Source organism: Chrysemys picta, chromosome 7 (assembly GCF_011386835.1).
Source record: "Chrysemys picta bellii isolate R12L10 chromosome 7, ASM1138683v2, whole genome shotgun sequence".
Taxonomy (NCBI): Eukaryota; Metazoa; Chordata; order Testudines; family Emydidae; genus Chrysemys; species Chrysemys picta.
This window is the reverse complement of record NC_088797.1, coordinates 52,812,074-52,833,629: the sequence shown is the minus strand read 5'-3', so window position 1 is coordinate 52,833,629 and position 21,556 is coordinate 52,812,074. Positions and strand designations below refer to the sequence as shown.

The following is a 21,556-nucleotide window of genomic DNA, read 5'->3' as shown; positions in this document are numbered from 1 at the left end:
TGGGGAGGTGTGTGTGGGGGGCTGTTAGCTGGTGTTTGACTCAGGAAAGTCGGATGGGGGTGGCCGGTGGTTTGCCAGGACAGCTACAGTGGGTTGGCGGCTCGTGTTTTCCTCAGGACAGTGGGCAGGTTGGCGGCTGGTGGTTTTCCCAGGACAGTTGGGGGGTGCTGTTTTGCTGAGGACAATCAGGGAGAGAGGGTTGGGGGCTGGTGTTTTCCTCAGGACACTTGTCGGGGGTAGGCTGCTGGTGGTTTCCTCACAATAATCCGGAAAGGGGGTTGGCGGCTGGTGTTTGGTTCAGGACAATTGGGGGGGCTGGCGGACGGTGTTTGGCACTGGACAGTCAGGGGGGTGGCAGTTGCTGTTTGGCTCAGAACAGTCGAGCGGGAGTTGGCAGCCAGTGTTTTGCTCAACACAGTTGGAAGTGGTGGTTGGCAGCTGGTGTTTGGCCAAGGACAGTCAGTGCGGGGCGGGAGAGGTTAGCAGCCAGTGTTTTACTCAGGATAGTTGGGGTGGGGTGGTGGTGGCTGGTGCTTAGCTCAGGACAGCTTGGGGGAGCTGGCAGATGATGTTTCGCTCTGGACATTCTGGGGGGGAGGGCTGGGGGCTAGTGTTTTGCTCAGGAAAGTTGGGAGGTGCTGGCAGCTGGTGTTTGGTTCAGGACAATGGGGGGGCAGGTGGATGGTGTTTGGCACTGGACAGTCAGGGGGGTGGCAGCTGGTGTTTGTCTGAGGGCAATTGTGGGTGGTGGTGGCTGGTGTTTTGCTCAGGGCAGTCGGGGATGAGGGGGTGCTTGTGTCCGGTGTTTTGGTCAGGACAGTCGGGGAGTGGTTGGCAGTCGGTATTTTGCTCAGGACAGTCGCGGGGGTGGGTGTTGGTGGCTGGTGTTTGGTTCAGGACAGTTGTGGGGGGTTGACGGCTGGTGTTTTGCTCAGAATAGATGGAGGGGGTTTGGCAGCTGGTGGTTTGTTCAGGATAGTCAGGAATGGGGGAATGGCAGCTGTTTTGCTTTGGACAGCTGTGGGAGCTGGTGGCTGATATTTTGTTCAGGAAAGGGGGGGTGCTGGTAGCCGGTGTTTTGCTCAGGACAGTTGGGAGGTGGGTCCTGTTGGCTAGTGGTTCAGGACAGTCTCGGGGGAGGGGGCGGGGGTGTCCAGTGTTTTGCTCAGGACAGTTGAGGGGCATTGGTGGTTTGCTCAGGAGAGTCGGGAGGGGGGGTGATGTGACGGGTTCGGTCACAGAGAACTCCTTGGGACTGTCACTTGAAGTGCTGAGATTATCTCTGAGATGATTTTCCCTGCCAGCCTGGGACTCCAGAACCCTGTATGTTGAGTGAGACACACTAGACTGCTGCAACACAGACCCAGGTCTGGTCTACGCCCCCAAAGCTGCAGACTTTAACCAAAAACTGCTCAGCAGGTCACCTATCGCCAGCACGCAGACACCCAGTTCCCAATGATATGCATCCGAAGAAGTGGGCTGTAGTCCACGAAAGCTTATGCTCTAATAAATTTGTTAGTCTCTAAGGTGCCACAAGTACTCCTGTTCTTTTTTCCAGTTCCCAATGGGATCCAAACTCCAAATTAATCTGTCTTACTCTGTATAAAGCTTATACAGGGTCCGCCCTCTATAGCACTGATAGAGAGATATGCACAGCTCCCCCAAGTATTGATCACTTACTCTGGGTTAATTAATAAACAAAAGTGATTGTATAAAAAGTATAAAAAGTAGGATTTAAGTGGTTTCAAGTAATAACAGACAGAACAAAGTAAGTTACCAAGCAAAATAAAAACAAAACACGCAAGTCTAAGCTTAATGTATTAAGAAACTGTTTACAGGTAAATCTCACCCTCAGAGATGTTCCAAAAGCTTCTTTCACAGACTAAACTCCTTCCTAGTCTGGGTCCAATCCTCTCCCCTGGTACAGTCCTTGTTAGTTCCAGCAGGCATCTTAGGTGAAAAGCAGGGGCTTTCTCATGACTGGGACCTTGTTTTTTCTGTTCCACCCCCTTTATAGCTTTGGCACAAGGTGGGAATCTTTTGTCTCTCTGGATCCCCACCCCTCCTTCTAAAATGGAAAAGCACCAGGTTTAAGATGGATTCCAGTATCAGGACCTGTAAGACCTCATTTTTCATTACCCACGGGCTGGTCTACACCTATACAGGCAGGCTTGCAGGTAAACAGAGCCATTTACAGTCAATTGTTCTAGTCAATGGGAGCCATCAAAATTCTACACCACCATTAATGGCCCACACTTTGCGTAATTACAATAGGACCTCAGAGTTATACTTTATATTTCTAGCTTCCGATACAAGAATGATATATACATACATACAAATAGGATGAACACACTCAGTAGATTATAAGCTTTGTAAAGAGACCTTTTGTATAAAGCATATTCCAGTTACATTATATTCACACTCATAAGCATATTTCCATAAAACATTATGGAGTGCAATGTCACAGGTGGGTTAGCGGCTGGTGTTTTGCTCAGGACAGTTGAGGGGGGCTGACAGCCAGTGGTTTGCTAAGGACAGTCAGGAGTGGGGGTTGGCGACTGGTATTTGGTTCAGGACAATTGAGTGTGGAGGGTGGCCAGAGGTTTGCCAGGACAGCTGCAGGGGGTTGGCGGCTGGTGTTTGGCTCAGGACAATTGGGGGAGGAGTGGTGGTGAGTGTTTGGCTCAGAACAGTTGGGGGGCGTTGGCAGCTAGTGTTTTGGTCAGGACAGTTGGGAGGTGGGGTTGGTGGCTGGTGTTTGGTTCAGGACACTTTTGTGGGGGGCTGGCGGTTTGCTCAGGACAATTGCGGGTAACTAGTAGCCATTGGTTTGCTCAGGGGTGCAGAGGGGCTGGTTCGTGCCAGGTGCTGCTATCCTGAGCACTGTGAGCCAGGGCCCTTCTCCAGTTGGCAAAGTCCATTTGTTAGATTTTAAAGCTAAAATCCAACTGGCACCTTAGCAGATTCCTCCCATGAACACCGTTCTCAGCGCCTCTGGCCTGAGCCACAGCCCTTTGTGTCGGTGGCGCCCAGACGACTCTTCCCCTTTCCCAGGCATGGCTTGGTGCAGTGAATGACATGGGGCATGGCTGGCCCCATAAACCCTCTTCTCTAGCCGGGCCCAAATGGCCAGTGAACCTGGTGCTTAACTTGGTACCCCTTTTCCCCAAGACGACTTCGCTTCTTTTGGGTGGAACCCTGCCTCCTGGCTCTGGAGCTGTCCTGGCAGGACCCCTCAGTGTGCCAGCCCCTTTAGGGTCTCGCTGCCTATGGTAAGACACGCAGCTTCATCACCTCCTGGGTCCAACCCTTGGAGCCTCCAGCCCCCCTGCTTCTGTAAGCTCCCCACAGCGAGTCCCCCTGCGATGGGCACTGAGGGAGACCTGCACCCCCAAAGGGAGCACTGCGCCCCTGGCACTGTAGTGACTCAGCCGGCACGGTACAAGTAGGAGGGTGTTTTGGGTGTCTGGGACCCCACGCAGATGGTCCTTGGTTAGCGCACAGAGCAGAAAGTTACAGCCTGGCCCATTCTAGGGACACAGCCATGGTCTGTCCGCAGAGGCTGTGCTGGGAGGACTCGGGGATGGGGGGAGGGGGGAGGCTGTGACCACTCAGACCCAGGGCGGGATGTGCCCGCTCAGACCCAGTGCAGGGGGGGAGCAGTGAGGGGGAGGGCTGTGTCCACTCAGACCAAGGCAGGTGGTGTCTGCTATGACCCAGTGCAGGGTGGGGGAGCGTCATGGGGCGGGGTGCCCACTCACACCCGGGGGGCAGTGTCTGCTCAGACCCAGCGGCGCGCTCCGGTGCTGCTGTTGAAGAGGTAATCCTGACCTGTAACTTGAGACAGAAAGCACGGCACACATGAGACTGGGCAGGGCCCACATCCCTCTTGGGCTCTTGCCAAGGGCAGCCGCTGGGCTCTGCACACAGGCTGTGGGGCTGGAAGGGCTGTAACGTGGCGGGGACATGAGTGATCAAAAGGGGCCAAGTGGGAGTGGCACTTTGCCCCTGTCCCAAGGGCCCGCACTCAGATGTGGCCTGGCCGCCCCTGTGGTCGGGCTCAACCGTCTTAGTGCCCCAGACGTGCTCAAGTTCTCCAAAGTGAGGGGGCGATGGGCCCTTTGACCACCCCTGCCCACGTGCACAGCTCTCCCCTCACAACCCGAGAGGGGGCAAGAGTCTGCTATGGGATGGCGTCTCACCTGCAAAGCCCTGGTTCCAGCCATGCCCTCTCGCTTAGTGGGGGAGGGCAGGGAGCTGGCACTGCAAGGAAGGAGGTGGTGGAGGGCAGGGGGCTGCACTGGCTGAGAGGAAGTGGGGGGAGGGCAGGGGGCCTGCACTGGCTGGGAGGGAAGGGGGTGGGCTGGCACTGACTGGCAGGAAGTGGGGGAGGGAAGAGGGTGGCACTGGTTGGGAGGAGGTGGGGGAGGGCAGGGGGCTTGCACTGGCTAGGAGGATGTCAGGGGAGAGCAGGGGGTAGCACTGGCTGGGAGGAGTGGGGGAAGGACTGGCTATGACGTTATGAGTGTAATATAATATTTCATTGGAAGGTGACAGGGCCAGAAAGAGTTAATTAACTCAGACTGACCTGACACATGGGTGAACCTTAAGGACTGGTTAGGACGATATGTAAATGAATAGAGTTTTGAAATGCAAGTCTGCATTGTTAGAGGTAAAAGGGTAGATGTTTGCTCAGGGCTTGTGATGTAAGCAAACAAGTCTTGTCTATTGCTATAGTTTTAAATTCAAAGATCAAAAAAAGGAATATTAACATTTGTGATGATACTTGAGTGAAATAGTATTAATGTCTATATGTCTCTTTGAAGATTGTGGTAATCTGTATCTGAACTGTTTAATGGATAAATTACCCTGTGCTAATTGCCAGGATGTTTGGAAGGAGAATTAAGCCTATTGTTTTCTCAGGCCGAAAGACTGCTGGAAATGTATAAGAACCCTGGGACACGATCCTGCTGCATCTCAGATCTGCTTTGGGTTTCAAGAGGGGGAAACCTTAAGCCACAAGGATTGAGATCCCCAGTCTTTGCCTGGAGCCACCCTGAATATGGACATTGAACTATAACCTGTGGACTATATCTAAAAGGACTTTTGGCAACTACAAGCTCACCTCTGCTATGCATCTGAACCTCAAGAATTGAATTCAAGTCTGTATGTATATTGATCTTTTAACCAACACACTCTCTCTTTTTTTTTTAATAAATTTTAGTTTAGTTAATAAGAATTGACTATAGCGTGTATTTGGGGTAAGATCTAAGTTATAATTGAACCTGGGTATGTGGCTGATCCTTTGGGATTGGAAGAACCTTTTCTTTTATAAAAACAACAAGGAGTCTGGTGGCACCTTAAAGACTAACAGATTTATTTGGGCATAAGCTTTCGTGAGTAAAAACCTCACTTCTTCGGATGCATAGAGTGAAAGTTACAGATGCAGGCATTATATATATATATATATATATATATATATATATATATATATATATATAATTATAAAATATATAAGCTTATATTTATATATATATAATGCCTGCATCTGTAACTTTCACTCTATGCATCCGAAGAAGTGAGGTTTTTACTCACGAAAGCTTATGCCCAAATAAATCTGTTAGTCTTTAAGGTGCCACCAGACTCCTTGTTGTTTTTGTAGATACAGACTAACACGGCTACCCCCTGATACTTTTCTTTTATATGATGAGATAAGATTTTCAGTAATCATCATCATATCTGACAGGTGTGTCTGGACAGAGGCCTGAGGCTGGGTACTTTAGGGGAACTGCGTTGTTTGGACTTCTGAGTAACCAGTGAGGTACTATAGAAGCTGTTTTGTGCTGGCTTGGTAAATCTAAGTATTGGAATAACCACCAGTGTTTGGGGTTTGTCTGCCCCGTTTTGTTTGCAGTTCACCCTGATTGAGTGACCTCAGCTGGCTCCCAGGGCAGCACCGTCGCACTGGCACAGGCTGGGAGGAGTGGGGGGAGTGTAGGGGCCGGAACTGGCTGATGGGAGGTGCGGGGAGGGCAGGGGGCCAACTCTGGCTGGGAGGTGGTGAGGGAAGGGCAGAGGTGACACAGGCTGGGAGGAGGTGAGGCACATCAGAGGCATTTTCATTTTCCTGTTAAGTTGAGGAAAGCTTTCAAGCAAATATTTTGAGTGAAAGGTGTCAGTATGATATCCAAAAGATTCAGAACTCCCCACAAGATAAGTATAGAATGGGCATAAGTGATGTAAGCCTCTTCATATTACACTGCTGATGTGCCTCACCTCTGATTTGGAAGGATTATACACCCAAAGATGATATGATAACTCAGTCTCCATGCACAGGTCAATCCCTACCCTGGCTATTGAGAACGCCAGCCAGAGGATCACTCAATTTTGATAGGTACTGGCATCAGGGCCAGCTTTAGGCACCGCGGGGCCTGACTCGAAGGAGCTGCCGCTGAAGTCCTGCCGCTGTCCTCAGCGGCAGCCCAACTGCTGCCGCGGAGGAAGGACCCCCCGCCAAAATGCCACCCAAGACAGCGGCAATGATTGAGGAGGTTGGGGGAGGGCATGGGGCAGGCACGTGCTAGGAGGAGGTTGGGGAGGGCAGGAGGCTGGCACTGGCTGGGAGGAGCAGGTGAATGGAGGGGACTGTCACTGGCTGGGGGGAGGTGGTGTGGGGAGGACAGGGGACTGGCACAGGCTGGGAGTAGGTGGGGGAGGGCAGGGAAATGGCACTGACTGGCAAGAAGTGGGGGAGGGCAGAAAGCTGGCACTACAAGGAAGGAGGTGGGGGAGGATAAGGAGCTGGCAGTGGCTGGGAGGAGGTGGGGGAGGGCCAGGGCCTGGCACTCACTGGGGTCCTGGGCACGGCCATCAAACTGCTCCTGCTGTGGAGACAAGAGCAGAGAGTGACTGTTCAGTGCAGAGCCCCAAACTCCACCTGAGAGCCAGAGCTGTACGGATAGGGCAACACTTACCTCCCCCAGTAGGGGGTGCTGTGAGAGCGGGGCAGGGGCACTGAGGGGGGAATGGGGCAGGCACACTGGGGGGCACAGCCAGTAGGGAGTGCTGGGGGGCGGGGCAGCCACACTCATGGGCACAGCCAGCGGGGGGTGCTGGGGGGTGGATCAGGCACACTGGGGGGCACAGCCAGCGGGAGGTGCTGGGGGGTGGATCAGGCACACTGGGGGGCACAGCCAGCGGGAGGTGCTGTGGGACGGGGCAGGCACACTCGGGGGCACAGCCAGCGGGAGGTGCTGGGGGCGGGGCAGGCGCACTCAGAGGCACAGCCAGCGGGAGGTGCTGGGGGACGGGGCAGGCGCACTCGGGGGCACAGCCAGCGGGGGGTGCTGGGGGACAGGGCAGGCGCACTCGGGGGCACAGCCAGCAGTGGATGCTGGGGGACGGGGCAGGCACACTCAGGGGCACAGCCAACAGGGAGTCCTGGGGGGTGGGGCAGCTGCACTCAGGGGCACAGCCAGCAGGAGGTGCTGGGGGGTGGGGCAGGCGCACTGGGGGGCACAGCCAGCAGGGGGTGCTGGGGGACGGGGCAGGTGCACTCGGGGGCCCAGCCAGCAGGAGGTGCTGGGGGGGCGGGGCAGGCGCACTGGGGGGCACAGCCAGCAGGGGGTGCTGGGGGGCGGGGCAGGTGCGCTGGGGGGGGCAGAGCCAGCAGCGGGTGCTGGGGACAGGGAAGGCACGCAAACTGGTCCTTCTGCCTGGGGAAGGCGCCCAACATCTTGGGGGAGCTGTCGTGGGCTATTCCAACCGCAGGCTGTGCCAGCCTCAGGGGGCGAGGTGGCAGTGGGGGCCTGGCAGGTGCACAGGCTGGGGGCAGTGCTCTGGGGGCAGCCTTGGCAGGGCTCCTGCTTGGCACATGCTCGGACAAGGCATCTGTACCAGGCTGAGGACGCTGGCGCGGCCTGTCTCCTTGTCCAGCTCTCCCGGGGCTGCGTTGTTCTTTGCCACATGTGAGTCTGACGAGGCCCTGAGGGGGGTAAGAGGACAGTCAGGGCATGGGCCCCATGTGGGGCAGGACACCAAAGAGCCAGGCCCCTACCACCTGCGCTGGTGTGTGCCCCTCCCAGAGCCTGGGCACCCTCTGCTGGACACCAAGGCACTGGAGCTCCCAGCCTGGCAGTGGGGTAGCCCCTGCCATCAGTGCCTTCAGGCTATGGAGCACAAGCAGCTTCCTCGGGTGAGGCTTGGGTCCCATGCCGGGCAACAGGCACCAGGGAAGGCTGTGGTGCACAGGGCTGGTCACTCTGAGAGGGGCATAGGGAAACAGCATGGTGTGGTAGGGTGCCAAGCCTCCTGGGAGCTGCAGGGCCCTATGGGAGGCAGGTGCCATTTGTTGTGGGACTGTCCCAGCCTCTGCTCTAGCAGGGCAGCCTAGCACCCAGTACCCACACTGGCCAGAGATAGCTCTAATGTCTCCAGCAGCGCAGCACCCCTACCATGGCAAAGGGCCCAGGGTCAGTACCAACCCATGGCAAAGGCACAGCCCCTCCCAGATGGATCCGTTGTCTGCCAGCCGAGTCCCAGTTTAGCATGTCTAGCCCCCATGCAGCCCAGCCCCGGAGACGGAGCGGACCCCCCTCCCTAGGAAATGATACCAGTTAGCTCTGTGTTCTTGGGGAACCAGGATGCAGTATCTAGCCTGTCTGACTGATGAATGACCCCCTCCCCCCCAGCCTGTGCTTGAACCAAAACAGATCAGAGGAAAGATTTACAGAAAGCAATGAAAAGGCAGTGGGAGACACACCTAACCCCCTCCAGACGTACTCCCCTAGCCTCATCTGCATCAAAGATGGGACAGGGAGGCATCTCCATTAGCATACAGAATGGAGAACAAAGATTACCGCACGGAACTCTGGGACCAGAAAAGCAGGGAAGCACTGCATCATGGGGGATCTCTGCTCCAGATGTTAAGGAACCTACGCCTGCACACACCCAGCTCACAGTTATCAAACCAATTCTAGTAATGAATCCTTGATTGATATCCAAAATATTGAAGCTGCCTAATTGCATTGTAAGCTCCCTGAAGAAACATCACCCATCATAGGAATGATCAGTTCCTATTGTCTAACCTAAAGAAAACCAGCCAGACGAGTACCCAGAAGTCACCTCCTACAAGACAGGCCCAACAAAGAAAATAACAGAACACCACTAGCTGTCACCTTCAGCCCCCAACTAAAACCTCTCCAGCGCATCATCAGAGATCTACAACCTATCCTGAAAGATGATCCTTTACTCTCACAGATCTTGGGAGACAGACCTGTCCTCGCTTACAGACAACCCCCCAATCTAAAGCAAATACTCACCAGCAACCACACATCACTGAACAAAACCACTAACCCAGGAACCTATCCTTGTAACAAACCCCGATGCCAACTCTGTCCACATATCTATTCAAGTGACATCATCATAGGACCTAATCACATCAGCCACGCCATCAGGGGCTCGTTCACCTGCACATCTACCAATGTGATATATGCCATCATGTGCCAGCAATGCCCCTCTGCCATGTACATTGGCCAAACCGGACAGTCTCTACGCAAAAGAATTAATGGACACAAATCTGACATCAGGAATCAAAATACTCAAAAACCAGTGGGAGAACACTTTAACCTGTCTGGTCATTCAGTGACAGACCTGCGGGTGGCTATATTACAACTGAGATCCAATCTCTGGTTGCTTCCCTCCCTCTCTCTGAACTTTACTCTTTTGTGTTTTTGGCTCCCCCATCTACTCTGCAGCAATGCTCCTCTTACCTAAGCTAAAGGTCCCTGTAGCGCCCAAAAATCCTGTGGGGTTTGCTCATCAAGTGGGTTACTACCAGAACAATTGTAATGTGAATGTGGACACAAATCTGGCATCAGGAATCATAACATTAAAAAACCAGTAGGAGAACACTTCAACCTCTCTGGTCACTCACTAACAGACTTAAAGGTGGCAATTTTGCAACAGAAAAGCTTCAAAAACAGACTCCAACAAGAAACTGCTGAACTTGAATTAATATGCAAACTAAGTACCATTAATTTAGGCTCGAATAGAGACTGGGAGTGGCTGGGTCATCACACAAATTGAATATATTTCCCCATGTTAAGTATCCTCACACCTTTTTGTCAACTATCTGAAATGGGCAGTCTTGATTATCATTACAAAAGTTTTTTTTCTGCTGCTGCTAATAGCTCATCTTAATTAATTAGCCTCTTAGAGTTGGTATGGGAACTTCCACCTTTTCATGTTCTCTGTATGTATATATATATCTTCTTACCATATGGTCCATTCTATGCATCTGATGAAGTGGGCTGTAGCCCACGAAAGCTTATGCTCAAATACATTTGTTAGTCTCTAAGGTGCCACAAGTACTCCTCGTTCTTTTTGCGGATACAGACTAACACGGCTGCTACTCTGAAACCTAATAAATTAGCATACCCCAAAGTAACGGGCAAATCTGGTAACAGGAATGGCCCTGGCCCAGGACTTGCTCCAATGGGGTTCCCAACCCCCAGCTCTAGGGCTGGGTCCCCTGCACTTCCTCAGGCTGGGCCAGTGCCCCAATGGTGCCCAGAGGTGTGTGGGGAGGCTCTCACCTGTCCTGTAGGAGTGGCTGCGCTGACTTGCCTGGAGCAGGCCTGCAATGAGGAACACAGGGAAGTGGAGAGTGGTGAGTTGGGGAGAGCAGGGGTCTGGGCCCCTGTTGTCCTAGGGGCCAGGAGCAGGGGGCGGGTGGATTGCTGTGCCTGGCAGAGATGGCTGCCCCGCAACACGGAGCCCTGAAGGCCCCTCCCGTCCAGGTGGCCACTGGCCATGGCAGGGTGTGTCCTGCCTGGCAGCCCAGCCTATGCTGCCCTGCGTGTCAACACTCACCTGCACAGGAGTTTCCATGACAGCCATGCCAGCGCCACCAGCAGCAGCACCATGGAGACGGTCAGCACCGCCACGAACCAGGGCGAGGGTGCCCAGAACCGCTCGATGCGGGTGACAACTAGCGGCTTCTTCTGCAGGGGTCTGCTAGCAGAGAGCAAAGTGCTGGGAGGCCTGTCAAGTTGGGGTGTGGTCATGGTGGGGCAGGGAGCTCTGTGGGCTGTGGGCAGTGTTCTCATGGGACAAAGTAGCTCCATGCACTTGCAACATGGGGCACTGGGCCTCAGCATGGCTTGGGGCACCGTGTCACATCCCTGCAGCCGACACCCTGCCAGAGCTGCATCCCTGTGCCTGACACCGTGCCAGAAAAGGGGGGGTGCAGGGAAAGTCTGGCACAGCATGGGCTCTGGGGTGATTCCAGGACACAGACTGGAGCCCTAGGAAAGGAGACTGCTCCCCACATCCCAGCGCAGGCTCGGCCCAGCCCTCTAGCAGGCACCTCAGCTGCAGGCTTATCCCTGCCCCCTTGCCAAGGCCAGGGGTCATGCCCACAACAAATGGGGGTAGGAGCAGCCCTCCAGAGGGGACATGGGGGGGAGACAAGGGGCAACAGAAGCCATGAGGCAGCCAGGTTGGGGGGCCAGAACATGCTGGGGGGTGGGGGAGTTACCCTGGGCCATATGGCCACCCCAGGAGAAAAGAGCAGGCTGATGGGCAGGGGCTGAGTTGGGGGCACCCCGGAGCTCCCTGGCTCACTGTGCGCGTAGTGGTGGTGCTGGGAGTGGTAGTGGCCCAGGGCGTCACGTGCACGACCAGTGTGGCTGTGGTGCTGTGGCGTGGCGCGCTGAGGCTGTCCGTCACCTCCACCAGCAGCTCGAAGATGTGGGACTCATGGATGCTGTCGGGTGGGTAGGAGAAAGCAGAGTGCAGCAGGGTGCTGCCCGCCAGCCGGAAGCGCTCATTGGTGTTGCCTGGCAAGGAAAGGCCCTGATGAGCCCGGGCTCCACCGCCCACCGGGGGAGTAGTGGGGAGGGGATGCTGCCCCACACCCCAATTGCAGAGAGCCCCCCCCTCACTGCCCCACCACAGAGCCCCCTTATGCCCACTGCAGACACTACCTCTGAGGCCCTGCCAGGTCCCCACAGAGCGCGGACTGAGACGCAAGCCCCTACGAGGCCCGAACCCAGCCTCCTCCCTCCCTCCCACCCCTGACAGGTAAGACAGGGGCACGGAAACACCCAGTTCCTCCCCCTCTCCCCCGAGGCTAGGCCGGGGCACAGAGCCTCCCCCTCCCCCCCCCCCCCAACAGATAGGGCAAGGGCACAGAGACACCCAGCTCCCCCTCCCACGGTTAGGCCAGGGACACAGAGATGACCCCTGCCCTGTGCTAGGCCAGGGGCATGGAGACGGGACCCACTCACCTCCCACAAGGGTGTAGGTCAGGGGCAGCACGGTGCTCTTGTCCTCATCAGAGCACTGCAACTGCGCGAGGGGCAGGCTGGGGTCCCGGGTGGAGTAGATGAAGAACTCCTGGAATGGGGGCGTGCAGCGCGGGGGCTGGTCATTGGTGTCCTGGGGGCACACAGAGGCCTGTGCTGGGAACAGCCACCCCAGGGCTGTGGCAAGGGTGGCATTGCAGTGGCACTCAGGGCCCAGGGTGGGATCAGGATTCCCCTGGCTGGGCAGGTCAGTCCCAGGGCAGGGCAATGGGCCATCCCTGAGCCAGGCACATTTTCAGCTCTCCTTCCTGCGAACTAGGCCGCAGGACAGACCCTGGGCACCAGGGCAGCATGACATTCCAGATACACAGTGACAGCACGCTAAGCCAGGGCACTGCCCTCTGCTGGCAGGGCCAGAGCAGTACTGTGTGTGTCACAGCACTATACTGCGCTCGCAACCAGCCTGGATTCACCTCTCATTCCTGTCAGGCAGACATGTGCTAGAGGAGGGAGGTGGGGTGGGAGTCCCATTGTTGGTGGGCACAGGCAGGGCCATGCCAGGCAGCAGCTTGTGACGCTCCAGGGGCAGCCCCATTGCTGGTGGACACGGGCAGGGCCAACCCAGCGGCATCCAGGGGCAGCCCCATTGCCAGTGGGTGTGGGCAGAGCCACGCCGGCAGCAGCCTGTAACCCATGTTTCTATTGATTCCACCAAAGAGCTGTGGATGGCACGGTGCCCATGGGCTGTTGGTTTCCCCTCCTCCCCCCAGCTTCTGTCAAGCCCACCGTGGGGGGGGGGGGGCAGAGGGACCCCATGCTGCTCTCTGTCTCTGGTCAGAGCTGGGGAGCTGGCTGCCAATGCACTGGGTGGGCTGGGTCCGAGGCCATGAAGAGCCTGTCCCTGCAGAGCACCAGCACAGCCTCCTGCAACCTCATCACCACGTGGAGGGACCCTGAGGCTGCCTGGTCCCTGCGTCTGCCGCACTGGGCCAGCGCCAGCAGAGCCAGCCTGGTCTGGCTCTCCACCCACCAGGGTTCCCACCTCAGCCACGTGGCAGAGCCTCATCCCTCCACTTCAGGAGGCAGGCGAGTCTGGGAGCCCCCGCCATGCACCGGGCACAGGCTGGCAGAGGGCTCCCGGCTGGGCCTTTGGCAGGGTTGGCCAGGGACACCAGGGCTCTAGGTGCCTGGCTGCTGTCATGGCTCATGGGAAGAGCGGGCCGATTCGAGGGATAACCAGGGAGGCTTCCGCAGAGCTACCCCCCCCCTCCACGCCTGAGCACTGTGGAAAGGCAAAGCACCCTGTGCTAATAGAGAGCACACTGCCCTCCTGTGGCCAGGGGCTGAACCCAAGCATCCAAGGCGCCTAGCAGATACCTGCATGGGATTTGATCCGTTTTCTCCTGTTGAACCCTTGGAACGGCACAGACCAAACTGCTGGGCCGAGGACACCCTGAGTTGGCAGAGCCAAGCGCTCCAGAATTAGGGAACGCCAAAAGTTAAGATGGCCTGAGTAACCTTAACCAGCCCCCTGGCGCACATGCGTTGTGGGACCGGTCCCGGGTCTGGCCAGGAGGCGCACAGCGGAGCATCACCTGCACTTGGATGGTGATGTCACACAGCACCCTGCGCTGGTGCCGTGGGTCTGCATCATTGGCCACATCCTGCAGCTGCACAGTCAGGATATAGACCTGCTTGCTCTCGTAGTCCAGGGGCCCAAGCACGTGAATTTCACCTGCATGACACAGAAGGAGCCATGCAGAAACTTTCTGGGGAGAAACCCACAGCCTGGGCTCCTCAAGAGAGGGACTCAGGGTCCAGGCTAGGGTCAGGTGGGGAGGGGGCTTAGCCTGGAGGGTAGGGTGAGGGAGGAGTGGAGGAATAAGAGTGGATGTGGGGTAATGGGATCAGGGCGCGGATGGAGTAACGGGGGTGGATGGAAGGGTAACAGGGGCAGGGCAAGGTGAGGGGGGTAATGGGGTCAGGGCGGGGATGGAGGTAGTGGGGCGGATGGAGGGTAATGGGTGGGTGGGGGAGGAGTAACGGAGGCAGGGCAGGATGGGGGAGGGGTAACGGGCGGGTGGAGGGGTAACAGGGGCAGGGCAAGATGGGGGCGGGGATAATGGAGCAGGGCGGGGATGGAGTAATTGGGGCTGGGGCAGGGTTGGGGTAATGGGGTCAGGGTGGGGATGGAGTAATGGGAGCGGTGGGAGGGTAAGGAGGCAGGGTGGGGGAGGGGTAATGGGGTCAGGAGGGATGGAGTAACTGGGGCGGGTGCAGGGGGTAACGAGGCAGGGAGCATGAGAACAGGCTCAGGGACAGGTGGAGAGGCTAGCACAGGCCCATGCAGACTGGCATGGTGTGACGAAGTGGGACTGTCCTTAATGTTTCCTCTGAATACTGTAGGGGTGCCTCAGTTTCACCTATGCAGGTCTTAAGTCTCTAGGTGATGGGATAAAGGGGGTGTGATTGTCGCAAAGGGCAAGTGTGCATAAATGGCCAACACTATCTCTGGGCAACTAATGGCCTGGGCCCTTCCCCCCTGCAAGGTGATAGCTAAAGGTGTTGGAGAACAAAGGAATCAGGTGACCTCCTGGTGGGCGGGGGGGGGGGGGAAGGGACAAAGCCCAGAGGAGGAGGGGCTGGAGGGTGAGTCAGTTTGGAGCTGGCTGGGGACATGGAGTGAGGGGCAGACTTGGTTGTCTGGCTCACTGCCCCCAAAATGGACCCGGCTGAGGGGTCCTGTTCCCTGTACCTACAAGCTCTGTTTTAGACCGTGTTCCTGTCATCTAATAAACCTCTGTTTTACTGGCTGGCTAAGAGTCACGTCTGACTGCGAAGTTGGGGTGCAGGACCCTCTGGTTTCCCCAGGACCCCGCCTCAGTGGATTCGCTTTGGGAAGTGCACGGAGGGGCAGAGGATGCTGAATGCTCCAAAGGTCAGACCCAGGAAGGTGGAAGCCATGTGAGCTTCTTGCCCTGGAGACAGTCTGCTCACAGAGAGGAGACTTCACCAGAGTCCTGACTGGCTTCGTAGGGAGCAGTTCCAGAGCATCACCTGAGGACTCCGTGACACATGGCAGCTTACCGGTGCGTGGGCCGATATAGAAGGCGGGCGGGCTGGCGCCGGCACCCCCAGCAATGCTGTACTCAATGTTGTCGAAGGGGTAGTCCAGGTCCGTGCCATTCACCCGGCCCACTGTGTCGCCGAAGGCAGCATCCTCTGGCACGCTGAACATGGCGCTGGCTGGGCACGCAGGTGAGTGCTCGTTCTTCGGAGTCACCGTCACCAGCACGGGCACACGGGCTGCATCACAGAGGCTAGGGGGGTCAACTACGTGGGGCTGGGTTGTCTGGGGATGGAGGGTGTGACGAAGTGGGGTTTTCCCTTGTTATGATGTATGTGAGTCTTACTGTTGAGCCTATGTCAGTTTTACATGAATACTGTGTGTGCCTCAGTTTCCCTGTGTGCTGCACCAATATCTTGGTGGTGGGAATAGGGGTGTGTGACTTTGGCTGAGACCTGTGGGGCAGGTGAGGCTGCTCCAACTACCTGCACATATGCTATGACTGGTGCCCTTTGTAACCTGAGACCCAGGAGGGGGGTGCCACCAGGTGACACCTTTTGCTCTGGAAGCAGGACAAAGGGGAGGAGGAGACCCAGTACTCCCCAAGATGAACTTGGCTGAAAGTCACTGATTTCTGTGCTAACAAGTTCTGTTCTATGCTGTGTTCCTATCGACTAATAAACCTTCTGTTCTACATGCTGGCTGAGAGTCACGTCTGACTGCAGAGTTGGGGTGCAGGGCCCGCTGGCTTCCCCAGGAGCCCTACCCAGACAGACTTGCTGCGGGAAGTGCACGGTGTGGAAGGGGATGCTGAATGCTCCGAGGTCAGATACAGGAAGGTCGAAGCTGTGTAAGCTTCTTGCCCTGGTGACAGTATGCTCAGAGAGAGGAGGCTCCCCTAGAGTCCTGACTCGTTTCATAGGGAGTAGTTCCAGAACATCGCCCAGTGAATCCTTGATAGAACCCTTTCCAGCCTCCAGGGCCGGGCTGTCTGGGGATGGGGGGGTGGGTGAGGGAGCTGTCTGGGAATGGAGGGGAACGACCCCCCCCCCACACACACACAGACCAGGCTCTTCTGGGCTGGAAAGGGTGTTTCTTGTTGACAGCTCCATGGGTGGTAAAGAGGAGCCTCGTGACCCCATTGTATTCTGGAAGTTGTGTCCCCTATGCCTGCACCTTCTGGCTAAGGGTTATGCCAGGATTGGCCTGGTGCTGCCCAGCTCCCACTGTGTGACTGGACCGAGGGGCCTGGGCCAGGCCGGGGATCAGCGGAGCGGGGGCACTCACTGCTCAGGGCGGGCTGCCCACTGTCCGTTACCAGGATGGTGGCCACGTACTGGAAGTGGGCACTGGCAGCTGAGTCGTAGTCCAGGGTCTCGTTGACCTATGGGATTCAAACCCAGGCAGCTCGGAGGTGCAGAGGCTGGACACTGAAACTCTCACAGTCAGGGCTGCCGTCCCCATGCCTCCCCCTGAACCCCACATGGGCCCTACTGGGGAGAGAACTTCGAGTCCTGGCTCCCAGGCCCCCTCCCTCTCCACTCTAACCACTAGCCCCCACTCCCCTTCCAGAGCTGGGGATAGAACCCAGAAGTCCTGGCTCCAAGCCCCCCGTCTCCCAGCCCCCATCCTCCACCCCCCTTCCAGAGCTAGAGATAAAGCCTAGGCGGCCTGGCTCCCAGACCCGCTCCCCCAGTCTAACCACTAGCCCCTCTCCCCCTCCCAGAATTGGGGATAGAGGCCAGGAGTCCTGGCATCCAGCTCCCACGCCCTATGGTGCCCTGCTGGCTGCAGATGGCACTGGCACTGTCCGGGCATGCCCTGGCCCTGCCCTCTGGGCTCACCTGCAGCTGTGGACCCTGCATGCGGAAACTGTAGCGCGAGCGCTGATTGCCCTCCACCTGGTAGCGCAGGGAGCTGTTGCTGGCATCTGGGTCCATGCATGTCAGCGTCACGAGAGTCCAGCCGATGGGGGTGTCCTCAGATACCTGAGCCCTGGCAGAAGGAGGGCAGGGGTTACCAGTGGGGAAGGTGAAGGGCCAACAGGACATGGGCAAAGGGAGGGAGCCTCTCTCCTGCCCTTGTGCCAGGCGTGCCCCCAGCAGCCCTGCCACACTGCGGCCAGCACTCAGTCTGCATGATGCTTCAGCCGGGCCATTCACCGCACCCCAGGCAGTAGCCCCTTCTGCAAGGGGAGCTACAGGCAGGGCCGGCTCCAGGCACCAGCTTACCAAGCAGGTGCTTGGGGCGGCCACTTCAGAGAGGGGCGGCACGTCCAGCTGTTCGGCGGCAATTCAGCGGACGGTCCCTCACTCCTGCTCGGACGGTCCCTCACTCCTGCGATCGCGACTTTTTTTTTTTGGGCTGCTTGGAGCGGCCAAAACCCTGGAGTCGGCCTGGCTACAGGAACCTGGCCAGCGTTGCAAGGTAGGGTGTGTCGCAACTGGGGATAGAACCCAGAAGTCCTGGCTCCACACCCCCTCCCCCCAACCACTAGACCTCACTCCCTCTCAGAGCTGGGGCAGAACCCAGGAGTCCTGGCTCCACACACCCCTCCCACAACCACTAGACCTCACTGCCCTCCCAGAGCCAGGGCAGAACCCGGGGCAGAATCTGGCTCCCAGCCGTGATGGGGTGTGGGGACAGGGACCCTTACAGGAAGACGGCGGGGGAGCAGCACGGTGCCAGTGTGTTCGTGGACAGCACGGTGATGTTGAGGCCCATGGTGTCGCTGTCACTGGGGTGCAGCATGTTGTAGGCCCGCACCAGCAGTTGGGTATGTGCCACCTCTGGGGAGCGCTGCAGGTCCAGTTCGTAGGTGTTGCGGAGCTCGCCAGTCACTGCCAAGGACAGGAGGGTGCCACCACATGCTCAGCACCAGGCCGGGGTCTCTGCAGCCCTCGGTACCACGAGGCAGGGACAGGGATTGAAGGGAAGGGCTGCCCGCAGGGAAACTTGCCAGTGTCACGGCCCCGCCATGTTATGGGGGAGGCAGAGACATGTCTGCGGCCATGGCCTTGGCATGTTATGGGGTGTGGCAGAGACACGTCCCTGGCCACGGCCTTGCCACGTTATGGGGGGGTGCAGAGACAGCTCCCCTGGCCACGGCCCTGCCACGGAATGGGGTGGCAGCCACATGGCAATGGCGACGGCCCCGCCACGATATTGAGGGATCCCAGAGATGCACCACGGCCCCGCCATGTTATGAGAGAGCCCCGGGGCCATATGCCTGGAGCGTGGCTCACCTGCATCGATGGTGTAGAGCCCGTGGGTGACTGGGGCGATGATCTCATAGCGCACGTTGTCTCCCTGGGCATGGACCTGTGTGACGAGCTGCATGGCACCTCTCTTCTCCAGCACGGCCACACTGCGCCACTCCGCCCTGCTCACCACACAGCAGAGGTCAGCCCAGCCACCGCCGCCCTCGCCACCACCAGGCACCCACTCAGCTTCTGCCCCGGGCACCCTCGCCCCCCTCATGTCCCCCAGCAGGACAGGGAGGCTGCCACGCGCTCTCCAAGAGCCCCCCCGCCGGCATGGCCGACAGGTCTGCTGCCCAGCCGCACTGCGCTGCCTGCGTACGGCCACTTGCTGCCTGCCCCTCCAGGTCTAGCCCTGTGCCCTACGCCTGGGAACATCACCCCACATTCTTGCACCCCACACCCCTGCCCCCTGCACCCTTGTGCCCCAAATCTGTCCCCTGCGCCCTACACCCTGGGAACATCTCCCTGTGTCTGTGGCACCCCTGTGCCACACATCCCTGTTCCCTGTGCCCCAAATAGCTTTGCCTCACATCCCTGCCCCTGAGCACATCAGCCTGCACCCCACACCCCCCGCACTCCAAATCCCCATGCCCCACAACTCTGCCCCCCGCACCCTAAGTTCTGGGATGGAGGATGGGGGCTGGGAGATGGGGGGACGGGGCTTGGAGCCAGGACTTCTGGGTTCTATCCCCAGCTCTGGAAGGGGAGTGGGGGCTAGTGGTTAGAGTGGGGAGGGAGGGGGGCCTGGGAGCCAGGACTCGAAGTTCTCTCCCCAGTAGGGCCCATGTGGAGTTCAGGGGGAGGCATGGGGATGGCAGGGCCCAGTGGGCAGCCCTGACTATGGGAGTTACACTGTCCAGCCCCTGCACCTCTGAGCTGCCTGGGTTTGAATCCCGCAGGTCAACGAGACCCTGGACTATGACTCAGCTGCCAGTGCCCGCTTCCAGTACGTGGCCACCATCCTGGTAACGAACAGTGGGCAGCCTCCCCTGAGCAGCGAGTGCCCCCCGCTCCACTGATCCCTGGCCTGGCCCAGGCCCCTCAGTCCAGTCGCACAGGCAGGGCAGGGGCAGTGGGAGCTGGGCAGCGCCAGGCAACTGAGGGCAGCACCAATCCCAGCATAACCCTTAGCCAGAAGGTGCAGGCATAGGGGACACAACTTCCAGAATACAATGGGGGTCACGAGGCCCCTCTTTACCACCCATGGAGCTGTCAGCAAGAAACACCCTTTCCAGCCCCCAAGAGCCCGGACCAGGTGTGTTTGTGGGGGGTTGTTCCCCTCCATTCCCAGACAGCCCCCGAACCCCCACCCCCGAACCCCAGACAGCTCGACCTTGTGGGGGCTGATCTCCCCCATCCCCAGACAGCCCAGTTCCCAGGGGCTGATCCCCCCCCATCCCCAGACAGCCTGGCCCCTGGGGGCTGGTCCCCCCATCCCCAGACAGCCCGGCCCGGGGGGGGAAGTGGGGGCTGGTCTCCCCATCCGTAGACAGTCTGGCCACGGGGGCTGATCCCCCCGACATCCCAAGACAGCCCAGTCCCCAGTGATCAACCTAGCTGGCCACTAGATTGATCCGGACTCTGTACTGGTAACTATTAACACTGACTGGCGGGACAGAGTGTGTGTGTGATTGAATGCATATGCTAATTGTTGTATCTTCAGGAAATGCGGCGTATTGCCTTTTCCCCTGAAAAAGATCCCATGTGCTTCTTATAAACATAACACCTGCACACATCACCTGTGCACATCACCCTGTAATCCACACGCCCTGTGACATAGTGGGGATTTTTTGTTGTTGTTTTGTATGAGCCTATGTGAATCACTGATTTGCATTAATGTTGTGTGTGCTTCAGTTTCCCTGTGTATTGCACCAATGTCTAGGTGATGTGTGTGACTTTTGCAGGGGCTGCTCCAGCTGCCTCCATGGATGCTATGGCCACCCCTTCGTAACCTGAGACCCAGGAGGGGGATGCAACCAGGTGACTCTTGGCCTGGGAAGCAAGAAAAAGGCTGGAGGAGGAGCAACGGGCAGGGCAGGGGCCAGGCAGCTGGAAGCGAAACAGTCTGGCTGGCTGAGGGCAGTATGCTCAGAGAGAGGAGGCTCCCCCAGAGTCCTGGCTGGCTTTTTATGGAGTAGTTCCAGAGCATCTCCCCTGTGATTCCGTGAAGTGACTGGAGAGCAGTAAAACGAAGGGGGTGTGCTGAAGGCTCTGAGGTGCGGTTCCAGGAGGCTGAGGAGCCTACGGCTTAACCCCGAGAGACAGTGGACCCCCAAGAAGGGCTGTCACACTGAAGGGGTTCCTCCCAGGGACCGTGGGGAGCTGAGAGAGCACAGGCCTGTGAGTCCATGACCACTTGGGAAAAAACGTGGAGATGGCCTATAACCATCTCCTTAAGAAGGACATTGTAGAGCGGTGCAGAGAGAGAGGGCTGTGCATTGGAAAGCTCACTAAGGCACAGCTGATTGCTCACTTGGAAGAGGAGGATTGCTGTAAGGAGCCGGTTCCTGACCCAGCTGGGGCCGTGAGAGAAGCTGGGAGCAGCCAGGCAGCCCCAGGGCCCACACTGGTTCCTGATCCAGCTGGGGGTGCGACAGTGGCTGGGAGCAGCCAGGCAACCCTGGGGCCCACATCGGCTCTTGACTGAGCTGGGGCCGCGAGAGAGGCTGGGAGCAGGCGGGCTGAGACCTCCCCGCCTCGTCCCCAACCAGTAGGAAGTCTCCACTGGGTTCCCCATCGGTGGTTCTGAGATGGATGGAATTGGAGCTGAGATTGAAGGAGACAGAGGACCATTAGAGACAGGGAAGGCATGAAGCAGAACAGGCCCTGCTCCTGTAACAGACGAGGATTTGAATTTGAATCCAGGGAACCAATCGGCTGAGACAGAAGCGGTCAGTTAAAATGCAAATGACCTGGCT

At 57.8% G+C, this 21,556-nt stretch overlaps 1 protein-coding gene across 1 annotated transcript in view; it reads right to left on the bottom strand.

Annotated features, from left to right (window-relative positions):
• Nucleotides 1-1,801: 1,801 nt before the first annotated feature.
• Nucleotides 1,802-21,556, bottom strand: part of CDHR4 (cadherin related family member 4) — a 34,834-nt gene continuing 15,079 nt past the window's right edge. Inside the window, exons 8-20 of the mRNA XM_065551491.1 lie at nt 18,621-18,757; nt 18,032-18,215; nt 17,220-17,370; nt 16,663-16,759; nt 15,396-15,614; nt 13,904-14,043; nt 12,291-12,441; nt 11,626-11,840; nt 11,321-11,322; nt 10,873-11,013; nt 10,596-10,637; nt 7,897-7,984; nt 1,802-3,837 (exon numbers count right to left, since the gene is read on the bottom strand). Coding sequence (XP_065407563.1) covers nt 3,514-3,837; nt 7,897-7,984; nt 10,596-10,637; nt 10,873-11,013; nt 11,321-11,322; nt 11,626-11,840; nt 12,291-12,441; nt 13,904-14,043; nt 15,396-15,614; nt 16,663-16,759; nt 17,220-17,370; nt 18,032-18,215; nt 18,621-18,757 — 1,891 coding nt within the window. The 3' untranslated portion in view covers nt 1,802-3,513. The remainder of the gene's footprint in view (nt 3,838-7,896; nt 7,985-10,595; nt 10,638-10,872; nt 11,014-11,320; nt 11,323-11,625; nt 11,841-12,290; nt 12,442-13,903; nt 14,044-15,395; nt 15,615-16,662; nt 16,760-17,219; nt 17,371-18,031; nt 18,216-18,620; nt 18,758-21,556) is intronic.